General features: G+C 41.9%; 1 protein-coding gene across 1 annotated transcript in view; it reads left to right on the top strand.

Moving 5' to 3' along the window:
• Positions 1-13,121, top strand: part of LOC145397962 (uncharacterized) — a 22,583-nt gene extending 9,462 nt beyond the window's left edge. The window contains exons 3-5 of the mRNA XM_080270939.1: positions 2,125-2,368; positions 10,428-10,577; positions 12,939-13,121. Of these exons, the coding sequence (XP_080127065.1) occupies positions 2,125-2,368; positions 10,428-10,577; positions 12,939-13,121 (577 nt within the window). The remainder of the gene's footprint in view (positions 1-2,124; positions 2,369-10,427; positions 10,578-12,938) is intronic.
• Positions 13,122-13,368: the final 247 nt, after the last annotated feature.

Below are 13,368 nucleotides of genomic sequence, written 5' to 3'. Positions count from 1 at the left end.
CTTAATTTCAGCCATGAGGAAGTCAGGGGGGAGAAGTGATGGAGGAACAGCACCGGAATCGTTTAAGGTGGAATTGGAGGAAAAAGTCTGTGCGAAGAGATCTGCTTTATCAGTAGAAGAAATAGCTACAGAACCATCAGAGTAGAAAAGAGGAGGGAAGGATGATGAGGTAAAGTTGTTAGAAAGATTTTTGGCAAGGTGCCAGAAGGAGCGGGAAGAATTCGAGTTGGAGAGTTGAGAGCATTTAGTATGGATGAAATTATTTTTAGTAGAGCGAAGAACAGACTTAGCACGATTCCGGGCAGAAACGTAAAGATGATGTGGTTCAGGGGTGGGTTGGCTCCGGTACCTTTTGTAGGCCTTCTCCTTGTTGCGGACAGCATTAGAACAAGCGTGATTAAACCAAGGCTTTCTTGCATTAGTCAAAGGATATGAGAAAGGAATGTATGCTTCCATGCCCGAGAGAATAACCTCCGTAATGCGCAAGGCACACTCAGATGGGTCACGGCCATGGAAGCAATAATCATTCCAGGGAAAATCAAAGAAGTACTGCCTGAGGGCCTCCCAGTTCGCGGCTCCAAAATGCCACAGACGACGTTTCCCTGGAGGGTCCACAGGCCGTACCGGAGTGATAGGACAGGTTAAGGTAATAAGGTTGTGGATCGGAGGAGCCCAACGGAGAGAAAAGATTAACAGAGTAAGCAGAAGGATTAGTTGTGAGGAAGAGGTCAAGTATGTTGGAGCTCTCTCCAAGGCGGTCAGGGATACAGGTAGGGTGCTGTACAAGCTGCTCTAGGTCATTAAGGATAGAAAAGATGTAGGCTTGTTCACCAGGTGGATCCGTGAAAGGAGAGGAGAGCCAAAGGTGGTGGTGAACATTGAAATCTCCAAGAATGGAGATTTCAGAGAAAGGAGAAATGGACAGAATGTGTTCCATCGTAGAAGTAAGATAGTCGAAGAATTTTTGATAGTCAGTAGAATTAGGGGATAAGTAAACAGCACAAATATATTTAGTCAGAGAATGACAGGAAAGCCGAAGCCAGAGTGTGAAGAATTCAGAAGAATCAAGTTCAGGAACACGAGAGCAAGACAAGTCGTTGCGTATGTATACACAACAGCCACCTCTGGCTTTGAAATGAGTATAGAGAAAGTAGGAGGATACAGAAAAGGGTTTGCTGTCGGTTGCCTCAGACAGCTGAGTCTCCGTCAGAAAAAGAAGGTGAGGTTTAGAGGAGGAGAGGTGGTGCTCAACAGAGCGAAAGTTAGATGAAAGGCCACGAATGTTGCAGAAATGAAGAAGAAGAGAGTCAGACAGTGGTTCCAAGCACCTCGAGTCGTCACCGGGAGAGGGGCAGATGGCGGGGGCATTTATGGTCCCCCCCCCCTGGGGACTCCGAGGCTTGATTAATCGACGCCATTTTTGTTGAATTTTGAATAGGAAGTGTAGTGTGTACTGTGCATGTAGTTTGCTGAAGATAGTAGAGAAATTTGTACTGGAGAGCATGCTGGCCTACTCTCTGTGTAACTAAGACACCGAAAAAGTTCAGCAAAGGGAGATGGTCAGGAACTAGTCCTGAGGGCTGATGTATATATATATATATATATATATATATATATATATATATATATATATATATCGATAGATAGATAGATAGATAAATGAAGGCAAAAGGTGCACCTACAGAGAAAATGGTGAATTAGAATAAAATTTGTGTGTAATATCCTCTAATTTTATTTTATCTGAAGAGTTACTCCACTCCACCATGTTCCATACCTTACTGTGGACACTAATTGCCTATATTTATGTCACCTTAACCTGGCCCAGAATTGTGTCCTTTTGCAGCATTTTTCACCTAACTTAGTGGCAGAAAAAGGCAATGCCACGGCTCTACTTTGCACTTTGTCGTGACTAGTATCAGTTTCTCAGGTTAATTTATTGCTACAACTCAGCATTCAAAAGGACGAGATGACAGTTTTGGGCCAAGTTAGAATAAAAAGACTCAGTTCCTTTTCTTTGTTCGTATTACGGAGTGAGTAAGAAGTCTAGAGTAGTAATGGTGATGGTGATGGCAATGACAATGATGATTCATGATTCTCTCTCTCCCTCTCTCTCTCTCTCTCCAGGCCCGTGACGCATGAATATGGAGGCTTTGTACCAGACGCCCTAAGGAGCTCAGAGAACCCCATCTTAGCCGAACTGGGGAGGAGGCTGTACATTGACCCCAACATTACCCTCCACGATGTGTTTGGGGCCGCGCTGAAGCTGGTGATGAAGGGGACGCATACTTTGATTTGCCCTATTGATTATATGATTTACACGCAGCATCGCAAGAATTTGACTTGGGATACTTATATTATGAGAGAGAAGGTGGGTGGTGTACAGATAAACACACAGCCAAACATACAGACAGAGGGATAGAGGGATAGATAGATGGACAGATTTTACACACACACACACACACACACACACACACACACACACACACACACACACACCGCTCGCTAGTGCAGTGGTAACGTTCCCGCTTCCCAACTGGTGGACGGGAGTTCGCGCCTCGCTCAGGTTGCAAAAAGTTTCACTGACGAAGTGGGTGGTTACTGTCCCCCTTGAGCAAGGGAACGGGTGTGTGCGTGTGTGAAGGTCACGGCCTTGCCCATAGATCGGACTATATGAGCTCTCAGCTCCCTTCCGGGAGGGTAAATGCTGACGATCACGACCATCAAGTGATCCTGACCGACCCGGTGAATTACACACACACACACACACACACACACACACACACACACACACATATGATTATGTCAGAGAAAATGAACCACATATAATATGCCTAACAGAAACAAAATTAACACCAAGGATATCCAATGACATACTAAACTTAGGGGAATACAATATATATGGAGAAGAGACAGAAATTTAAAAAAAGGAGGAGGAATTATAATAATTAACTAAGAAAAATCTAAAAGTCAATGAAATAAAACTAGATATACCATCACAAGTAGAACTGATTGCAGTAGAGATCAACACATCTGAAGGGAAGGTAATTGTAGCCAATTTGTACATGCCACCCAGATCAAACACATGGGAAAGAGACGAATATGAGGACCTGGCAGAGAGTACAATTCAGAGTTTAAGATCATTGCTACATAAAATGGAAGAGAAATCGGAAAGAATTATACTAAATGGAGATTTTAATACAAATATAAATTGGAATACTCAAGATATAACTAGCCAAGAAAGCTGTTGGGACCAAAAGCTCCTAGATCTCGTGCAAGAGTTTTTCCTACAGCAACATGTGAGGGAAACCACCAGGAAAAGAGGACTCGATGTACCTTCAGTGCTAGATCTAATATTTACTAGGCAAGAAAATGATATTGACAGTTTAATATATCACTCTCCACTCGGCAAAAGCTATCATGCAGCTATTAACAGCAATGAAAGTTACAAAAAGAGGCTAAACTATAAAAAGGGAAATTATCAAGACCTAAAGAAGTATTTCTTAGAAGCTGATTGGGAAAATGAGCTTAGAGGACAAGATTTAAATGCTGTATATAAAAAATTCTTTGAATTTTATGAAATAGGAGTCCAGAAGTACATCCCACAGCACAAAGAAGCAGATAAGAAAATACAGAAATGGTTCAATACAGAATGTAAAAAATCAAAAGAAAGAAGAGATTTGTTGTGGAATAGATACAGAAGACACAATAGTGAAAGGGCATATAATAATTACAAACAGGCAAGAAACGATTATACAAGAATAAGAAGGGAAGCCCAAAAACAGTTTGAGGAGGATATAATAAATAAAAGTAGTGATCAACCAAAGCTATTTTACAGCTACATCAGAAGCAAAACCAAAGTAAAAGATAAAATACAATCCATTACGGACGAGGGAATCACTTATACACAAGAGAAAGATATTTGTGAAGCGCTAAATAAGATTTTCCAAATAGTTTTTACAGAAGAAAAAAATTTTGAGAGGGACTATGTGGAACATGCATGTCCACACATACTACCAGATATACAAATATCAGAAAAAGTAATACAATAGGAGTTAAGTAAATTAGACAGAGGAAAAGCAAGTGGTCCTGATGAAATTTCATATTGGGTACTACGAGAATGTGCAAAGGAATTAAGTAAACCATTGTTTTTAATTTTCAAGAAATCCTTGAGTCAAGGTAAACTACCTGATATTTGGAAGAAAGCAAATATTGTCCCCTTATTCAAGAAAGGAAATAGACAAAATCCACTCAACTACCGACCAGTATCACTGACCAGTGTTGTAAGCAAGTATTAGAAAGGCTTATAAGAAAAGCTTGGGTAAATCATCTAGAAGAACACAATATGATAACAGAAAGACAGTTTGGTTTCAGAAAAGGAAAATCATGTGTTACTAATCTGTTGAGCTACTATGACAGAGTAACAGACACATTACAGGAAAGAGAAGAATGGGTGGACAGTATTTATTTAGATTTCAAGAAAGCATTTGACACAGTACCACACCAAAGACTTTTATGGAAACTGTACCATCAAGGAGGAATTCGAGGCAAACTGTTTTGTTGGATGCAAGATTTTCTCATAAAAAGAGAAATGAGAACAGTACTAAGGGGAAATTGCTCATCATGGAAAGAAATGACTAGTGGAGTACCACAGGGTTCAGTGCTGGCACCAATCACGTTTTTAATGTATATAAATGATATAAACAGTAACACTGGAAATGAAAGCTATCTGAATATGTTTGCAGATGATGCAAAAATACAAAGGAGAATTACTAACACAGACTCCTGTAAAGAGCTACAAGAAGAATTAAATAAACTTCATGAATGGAGTAATACATGGCAAATGGAATTCAATGTGGACAAGCATCATGTAATCAAGTTTGGTAAAAGTGGAAATAGACCTGATTGGGATTATACGTTAGGAAATAAAACCCTATACAGATCAGAAAGAGAGAAGGACCTAGGTGTGATTATCAATAATAGACTATCTCCGGCTGACCACATCAGTGAGAAGGTACGGAACATGTATACACTGCTTGCAAATATGAGAATAGCATTCACATACATAAATGAAGACATGCTAAGAAGGATAATATCATTCATTAGACCAACCCTGGAGTATGCATCAGTAGTCTGGAGTCCTCATCTCAAAAACACATAGACAAGATTGAAAAAGTTCAAAGGGCTGCTACAAGATGGATACCAAGCTTAACCCGCCCCGTCCTGTCGACGTATGGGTACGTTGCAACGATTTGCATTTGCCAGTCCCGGCGACGTACCGGTACATCGTGCAATTGCAAAGTGCATAATTTTGACAATTTTCAAATTTCTCGCTTGATTTGCGGTACGTATCCTCGCATGACCTTCCCCTACCTGCCACCAGGCGGGGACACTCGGCGACCCACGCTAACCCGCCGCTCGTCCACTCACCTGGTAGCAACGGTCCTGCTCAGACATGGCTAAGAGAGGTCTCTCAGAGGGCGAAATTCAAGCCGTCCTGGACTCCTTTACAGGCGACAGTGATTTCCCACTGGATGACGAGGTTGTGGATAAAGATTATGTGCAGCCAGAGGAGGAAGAAACCACCAGCAGTGATGAAGAAGTCCCGTCTCCCAGGAAGCGGCAGTACGTGACTTACTGTGCTGCTAGAGAGGGGCAGCCGGCCAAGAAACCACGTGCAACATCCTATGCCCAGCCCCAACGTGATGTGGAACCAGATTTCGATGACGAGGACGAGGACGAGGACGAGGACGGAGTCGTGGGACGTGCTGCCACGTGGTATGGACGTGAGGTAATAACTCATCGTGGCCCAGAGCGCACACCATGTCGGACGAGCAGGTATGGGCCTAGTATTTTGTTTGGGGAGTTAGGAAGTGCTGTGGAGGGAGTGGGGAGTGAAAGGGAAAGTGCAGGGAGGAGTATGGAAAGTGAGCGTGACGTGAGTGAGTTATTGTTCTCCCTAGGTAGTGTGAGGCGGTGGAGTGTATCAAGCGGGCGAGTGCGGGTGCGTTCAGTATCACGTGGGGTTGTGATGGAGGGGGAAGGTGGGGAGGAACCACTCCCAAGCACGTCTTATGCTCCCCAATATCCCCTACCACGTGGTCGAGCTAGGGTGCGTGAAAAATCACGTGGTGTTGTCATGCAGGGGGAAAGTGGGGAGGAACCACTCCCCAGCATGTCTTATGCTCCCCAATATTCCCATACTTCATCCCCACAGCCCCCTAATGTTCCTCAAGGCCGTAAGGGTAAGGGAAAGGGAAAGGGTAAAGGCAGAGGGAAGAGGAGTGACAGTGGGGAAGCCCTCCGCACTCCTTCTCCCCGACCTCCCCCACCAGGATCACCTCCCCACCCAGACGAGGGCGGTGATGGGGATGATGGGGACGAGGGATTTGTGTCGTGGGATTGGGAGGTTGGGAGTGATTTTTCTCCCCTCATTCACCCCTTCACTAAGCAAGGGCGCTCTGGCTGCATTCCTCCCGGAATTCACCGGAATTCCACCAGGTTGGATTTTTTCCACCTGTTTTTTAGTGAGGCATTCGTGGACCAGATTGTTTACCAAACCAACCTTTTTGCAAGCACCCAGCGCCTTGAGAGTGAAAGATTGGGAACAAGGAATAGGCATTCTATCATATATGATTACCCTGTCTCCCTTTCAGAAATGTTCCTATTTTTTGCCCTGGTCCTTTTGATGGGTATTATACGAAAGAACAGAATTCCTGCTTACTGGACAAGGGACCCTGTTATGTTTACATCAATATTTGGGCAAGTGATGAGCCGTAATCGGTTTCAACAAATTCTAAGTCACCTCCATTTCTATGATGCTCATGATCCTGCAAATGCGAACGACACAGATAAAATGAAGCGAATTAGGTTGATCTTTGATCACCTGAAGCAAATCTTTCGTTCGTCATTTTATCCCTATAGAGACCTCATCATAGACGAGAGTCTCGTGTTGTGGAGAGGTAATACTTCATTTAGGCAGTATATACCCAGCAGAAGGCACCGTTTTGGGATCAAGATCTTTGTTCTGTGCGACTGTAGGACTGGATACATGCAAGACATAGTCTTGTACACCGGTGCACAGACAGACATAATAGAAGATCGAAGTATTGGACTGTCGGGAGCAGTGGTAAAGACAATGATAGAAGGCTACCTTCATTGTGGTCACGTCCTCTACCTGGACAACTGGTACACTAGCCCTCTTCTCGCTCGTTATCTTCACATGCATGAAACGGGAGTCTGTGGAACCGTGAAGGTGAACCGGCGTCACATGGCCAAGGTAGGACGGAAACTTGACAGGAATGAGGTTGTCTTCTTCAAAGCCAACAACATCCTTGCAACTGTGTGGAAGCACAATTGAGAAGTAAGCCTCTTGTCAACGGTTCACCGCCCCTTGATGCACCGTACTGATTCCGTAGATTACCGTAGCGAGAACAGGCATCACATATGGAAACCTGAGTGTGTCATGGACTATAACATAAACATGTGCCTGGTGGACCAGTCAGACTCCATGATATCGACGGTAGAGTGTGCCAGGACCACGATGAAGTGGTATAAGAAACTTCTTTCACTTGCTAGACATCACTCCTCTGAATTGCCACCACCTTCACGCCATGAAACAGGAGTTCAGGAAACCTTTGAAGGGTTTGTGAGGGAGCTCACAAGAGAGATGTTTGCACGTTATGCTGTTGAAAGGCCCCAACATCGCACCCGCACAACCCTATTGCCCAAACTCCCCTGAGAATATCCGGCTGCCATTTCCCCACTCCTATCCCTCCCCAGCCAAACAGACCTAGGACCCCCACGCAGGTGTCACGTGTGTAGCAATTCCCGGGTGAGACTCACGACACAGAGGAAGGACACCCGCTATGAGTGCGTGGAGTGTGACGTGGGTCTCTGTATTCACCCATGTTTCAGCGAATATCACACGTTGATGCATTTCTGATATGGTGTGAATGCGATAGGACGCTGAAACTATGAAGTAAATGCGACAAACAGACGCTCAGTGAAATTATCAGTCATGTTGATCTCCAAATATTAGTATAAAGTGCATACGGGTATAACATAAGTGCAAAAATTGTAAGTGTATAAATATGCTGTAAGTGGAAACATACATAGCGAGGGTTTTATGATGCGATATTCTGTCGCTCAGTGCAATAAATACGGCCCGTAATTATATAATTATTATTATTGGAACTGCTAACGGGTATAAGTTCAAATTATTGTAAGTGCTGAAATATATTCTAAGTCAAAAAATTCATAGCATGTGTATAGAGATGCGATATCCTGACGCTCAGTTGATTGAATAAGGCACGTAATAATGAAAATAGAAGTCAACAAGTGGGAAAGTGTGTAATACATGTGAAGAATTAGTATATAAGTGTGTGAGTATTATGTTGGTCGAAACATTCATTGCGAGGGTATTTTCATGCGATATTCTGATGCTCACTTCAATAAATAATGCCAGTAAGTATGTACAGTGCAGTATAGGGGTGTAAACGTGTGTAATGTAAGTGGGAAAATATTAATTGGAGTGAATAAATAAAGTAGATGAAACACGAGTGTTTGAGATTGTGGTTGCTACGTGAATATGCTCTAGCATATTGCTAAATGCCCTCGTAATGAATGTAAATAATTGAAAATATTTACAGTGGTGGAGGAAATGTTCTATGTAAAGGGAAAAATAATAGGAAAGTGATAAAACAATTGGGTATGTTGAAATACGAGTCATAGCGAGTGCGCTTACTAAGCTGATGTGCGCTAAACTTATGCTGCATGTCATCATAATGAATGAAAACATCTGAAAACACTTACAAACAGTTGTAATTGGTAAATTGTCATTGAAACAGAAGTATACAAGTAGAAAAAATGATATGTTGACTGATACAAGAAACTTAGCATATAGCATGTTACGACTCGGACCTAACTCGCTATGCTCGCGCGATGGTACAATGCTTATTTTTCATATATATGTGTCTGAAATCCATTATATTGTTACTGTTGTTGTTTATTAGTTCAAATTCAATAAATATAGAGGTGTTGTGTGTTGTTTCTCCCAGTATTCCCTACCAAAGAAAACGTGAGCGCCTGACACGTCAATGATAGAATACGATACCTGGCGCGGGGGACCTCACCTGTTCCGACCACTTATAGAACACGGTAAGCCCTTTCTTGGTGATTTTCCTTCGTTTCTCAACCAAAGCGGAAGTTTTAGCCCCAAAATTTTTTGTCCAAAAAGGCTCGGGACTGGGGGATGTCGGAGGTGCGGAAAACCTCGGAACGTGACGGGTTAAAGGATCTAAGCTACGAAGAAAGACTAAATAAACTGAATCTACCAACACTACAGGAGAGAAGGAAAAGAGGTGACATGATAATGCTATATAAATACTTATCAGGGAAGGAGAAAATAGACATAAATTATTACTTAACATATGGGGAAGAATCAGCAAGAGGACACTGCAAAAAACTGCATAAGAAGAGAGATGATAAAGACGTAAGGAAATTCAGTTTCCCAAACAGAGCAATTGATCAATGGAATGCACCACCGAATGAAATAGTGTGTGCCAAAACAATTCACAAATTTAAGGATATGTACGATAAATATGGTTTAAGACACGGGACAGTACGAACTTGACTCATTCCTGTAAAGATACAATTAGGTAAGAACAATTAGGTAAGAACACACACACACACACACACACACACACACACACACACACACACACACACACACACACACAATAAGAAAGACATTTAGATTGATAGACAGATAAACAGGCTGACATGGATACAGACTGACAGACAGAATTATACAGACATAGACAAATAAACATAGATAGATAGATAGGTAGGTACACAGACACACGGGACGATAGATAGATAAACAAACAAGCAGAAACAAAGATAAACAACCAAACACACAGCTGGTGCTATAGTGTACTTGCTTCCACAGATATACAGCAACTTTATGATGTGGATAATACGTCGCAACACCTCCTACACCCACAGACACATAGATATATATACACAGACACACAGCTGGTGGTATAGTGTACTTGCTTCCACAGATATACAGCAACTTTATGATGTGGATAATACGTCGCATCACCTCCTACACCCACAGACACATAGATATATAGATATATATACACAGCCACACAGCTGGTGGTATAGTGTACTTGCTTCCACAGATATACAACAACTTTATGATGTGGATAATAGGTCGCAACACCTCCTATATCCACAGACACATAGATATATAGATATATATATACAGCCACACAGCTGGTGGTATAGTGTACTTGCTTCCACAGATATACAGCAACTTTATGATCTGGCTAATACGTCGCATCACCCCCTACACTCACAGACACATATAGATATATATACACAGCCACACAGCTGGTGCTATAGTGTACTTGCTTCCACAGATATACAACAACTTTATGATCTGGTTACTGCGTCGCAACACCCCCTACACCCGCCTCATCTCAGATAACCTCATCCGCCTTGTGGAGACCGGCATCCTTTCCAAGATCTATCAGCTGCACATTGGAAGCTTCCTGGGAAAAAGTTCGATCGTAAGCGAGTCGTAGCACCTCTTCCTTAGCGATTTATTGGCAAGATTTAACATGTAATAAGCGTCCACACTGAAAGTGTGGAACGTGTTCGAGTGAGCGAGCGAGCAAGTCAGGCAGTGCTGAATACTGTCTCATGTGGCGCATCATCTTCCTCTGATTTCCTGACCTGAAAATACTAAAAAGAACTTATTAGATTACACCAAAAATATTCCCTCACACATCCTAAAGCCAATTCTCTCAGCAATCGTCGGAAAATACTCACGCAACCTTAGACCGTTACTTCTTGCGCAGCCGGCTGTTACGCTAATCTGCCTTATAAAAAATCGTTTCCTCGATTTACGAAAAAAAAAAAAAAAAATACTGGAAATTACGGGTTGTCTATGAATGAAAATAATTGAGGATTTTTATGCGATATCCAAACTGGTGTCTACCTTGTAACTTCAAAATAGGCTGAGCTATCCAAAAAAAAAAAGTTCACTACTATACTACAGTTTTCCTCCCACCTCCTGCCCTCATTTCTTGCTGATGCGAAAAATCTTTGTTCAGACTGTGGCTAAATTTGGTGTTCTCGCTCGCTTCGCTCGCTCGAACAATTAGCTACATACAGGAAGTCTCACTGGCAAAAGTTCGCTCTTGATTTGGGAATGGGTAGACGTATTTTTGTTCTATTGGCGGCATCGTAACACTTTTTTTTTTTAAATTGAATCATCTTACTTTTTACGTATTAAAGATGACAAAGGAAGCATCACAGTAACTCCTCCTTAGCGGTTTATTTTCCAAGATTTGTTAGTTGTACACGGGATGTCTCACTGGCTGAAGTTCGGCCTTGAGTTAGGCACGGGTCTGATATCTTAATTACGGCATTGATATTTGTCCTGCTTCTCACTGGCGTAAGAAACTTTAAAGACTTTTTCCCTAAGCGTTTATATTGCACAGATCTTAATTTTACCTTGCAATTAACTTACAGCTTTTTCATTTCGACACATTTTGCTCGGTGACATAAGGATGTTACAGACATATGTAATAGGGAAATAAATCGCTTATGAAGAAGAGGTACGAGGCTTGGAACATCAGTGAGAAAAACATGTAATAAAATTTACCCATATGACACAAACGACGTTGGAGAGGGACGCCTGCATTTGCTGGCACCAACATGACTGGGTGGCCTCGCTGCCTAGTTATAGAAACGTCCCTCAGTTCCCTCCCTATCTCTCAAAAGGAGGGTAGTGAACTGCAGAAAGGTAACCAGGCTGCAGTCCACTGGGTTCAGGTTCAGACGAGCCTGGGGTTGCAACTACTATACTCTTTTTAACTTACCCTGGCTCAAATTTCATCCTTTTGCAACCTACTTCAGGGGGTCAGTGGTTGAAAAAGACTGTATATGCTTTCCATGGCACTTCTTTGTGACTATTACCATCACCTTGCATTCACATATTGTTACAGTGAAGCCAGAATGTCATTAGAATAAGACATTATAGTATTATGCTTCTTTTCCTTTAACCTGGCCTAAAAACACCATCTCTATCTTTTATGCTGATATCACAATAAACAGAGACTAGAGTATGATGCTAGCCACGAAGAAGTGCTATGGAAAGGATGTAGAACTGAAGTATTGTCTCATTCTACCACTGAAAGACGAGAAAGAAGCTGCGCAAGGACGAAAATCTGTACCAAGTTAAGGTGAAGAGTATAACTTTCTAAGACTCTTATGACTCACGCCAAGCTGAATAACATAATCTGGGGTTACATTAAAATAATACTAGCGTTGTCCCGACCATGACAGGTTGAATGGAGACAAGATTAAAACATGCTTAGAAATGTATTCGATTTAAAAGATACAGCCTAAAAACATTCTCTACCACTCAGACTTCTTCTCAGCATGTATAAAACTCTACGGATTCGTGTTGCCCCATTTCACTTAAACATTTGACACAAAATAATCTTGGTAGCAAATGTTATACAGATAAGAGTTGTTTTATTGTATAACTAATGCATATTTTGGTTGCTAACATTCATAAAAATGTCATAAAGTAGAAAACAAAAAATATTATGCTAGTTTTTTGTTAAGATGTAGAGAAGGAGTGAAGATATGAGATCAAACTCTCTCTCTCTCTCTCTCTCTCTCTCTCTCTCTCTCTCTCTCTCTCTCTCTCTCTCTCACACACACACACACACACACACACACACACACACACACACACATGCTGTCTTGTTTCTGTGCTTTTTTTCATTTTTTGTCTCTACACTTTTTCTATCTATACATCTTACCATTATTAAGAATATCTATCTATCTATCTATATCTGTCTGGCTATCTGCCTAATTATCTATCTGTCTATCTGTTACTTGTGTCATCTCCATAGGCTCGAGGTGACGGAGTATTGAACCTAACACATCTACAGGGAGCCTTCATAGTGCTGGGCCTCGGGGTGGTCGTCTCTGCCATCACCCTCCTCATGGAACTCTCCTACTCAGTCTCTAAATATAAAACACGCAGGAGATCATTGATACAAGAGCCTTCGAATGCAAAGAACGAAGGAGCTTGAGCTGCTGGGATTTGAAGCCGTCACAAGAGCACAAAAGTGGTCAAAGAATTCTCTCAAAAACATCAGTCTGATTTCTCTGTCTGTCTGTCTGTCTGTCTGTCTTCTCTCTCTCTCTCTCTCTCTCTCTCTAACTGATAGGCAACGAAAGTAGACACAGCAACACACTGAAAATAAAAATAATAAACTGGTTGAACATGGAAACAGTTATCAGTAAATAAATCTATGGTATACGAGAAGAAACGACTCA

Source organism: Coenobita brevimanus, chromosome 44 (assembly GCF_032717465.1).
Source record: "Coenobita brevimanus isolate Jiangsu-jjx chromosome 44, ASM3271746v2, whole genome shotgun sequence".
Classification (NCBI taxonomy): Eukaryota; Metazoa; Arthropoda; class Malacostraca; order Decapoda; family Coenobitidae; genus Coenobita; species Coenobita brevimanus.
Note: the sequence above shows the minus strand (reverse complement) of the source record. Positions and strands in the feature narration are given on the sequence as shown.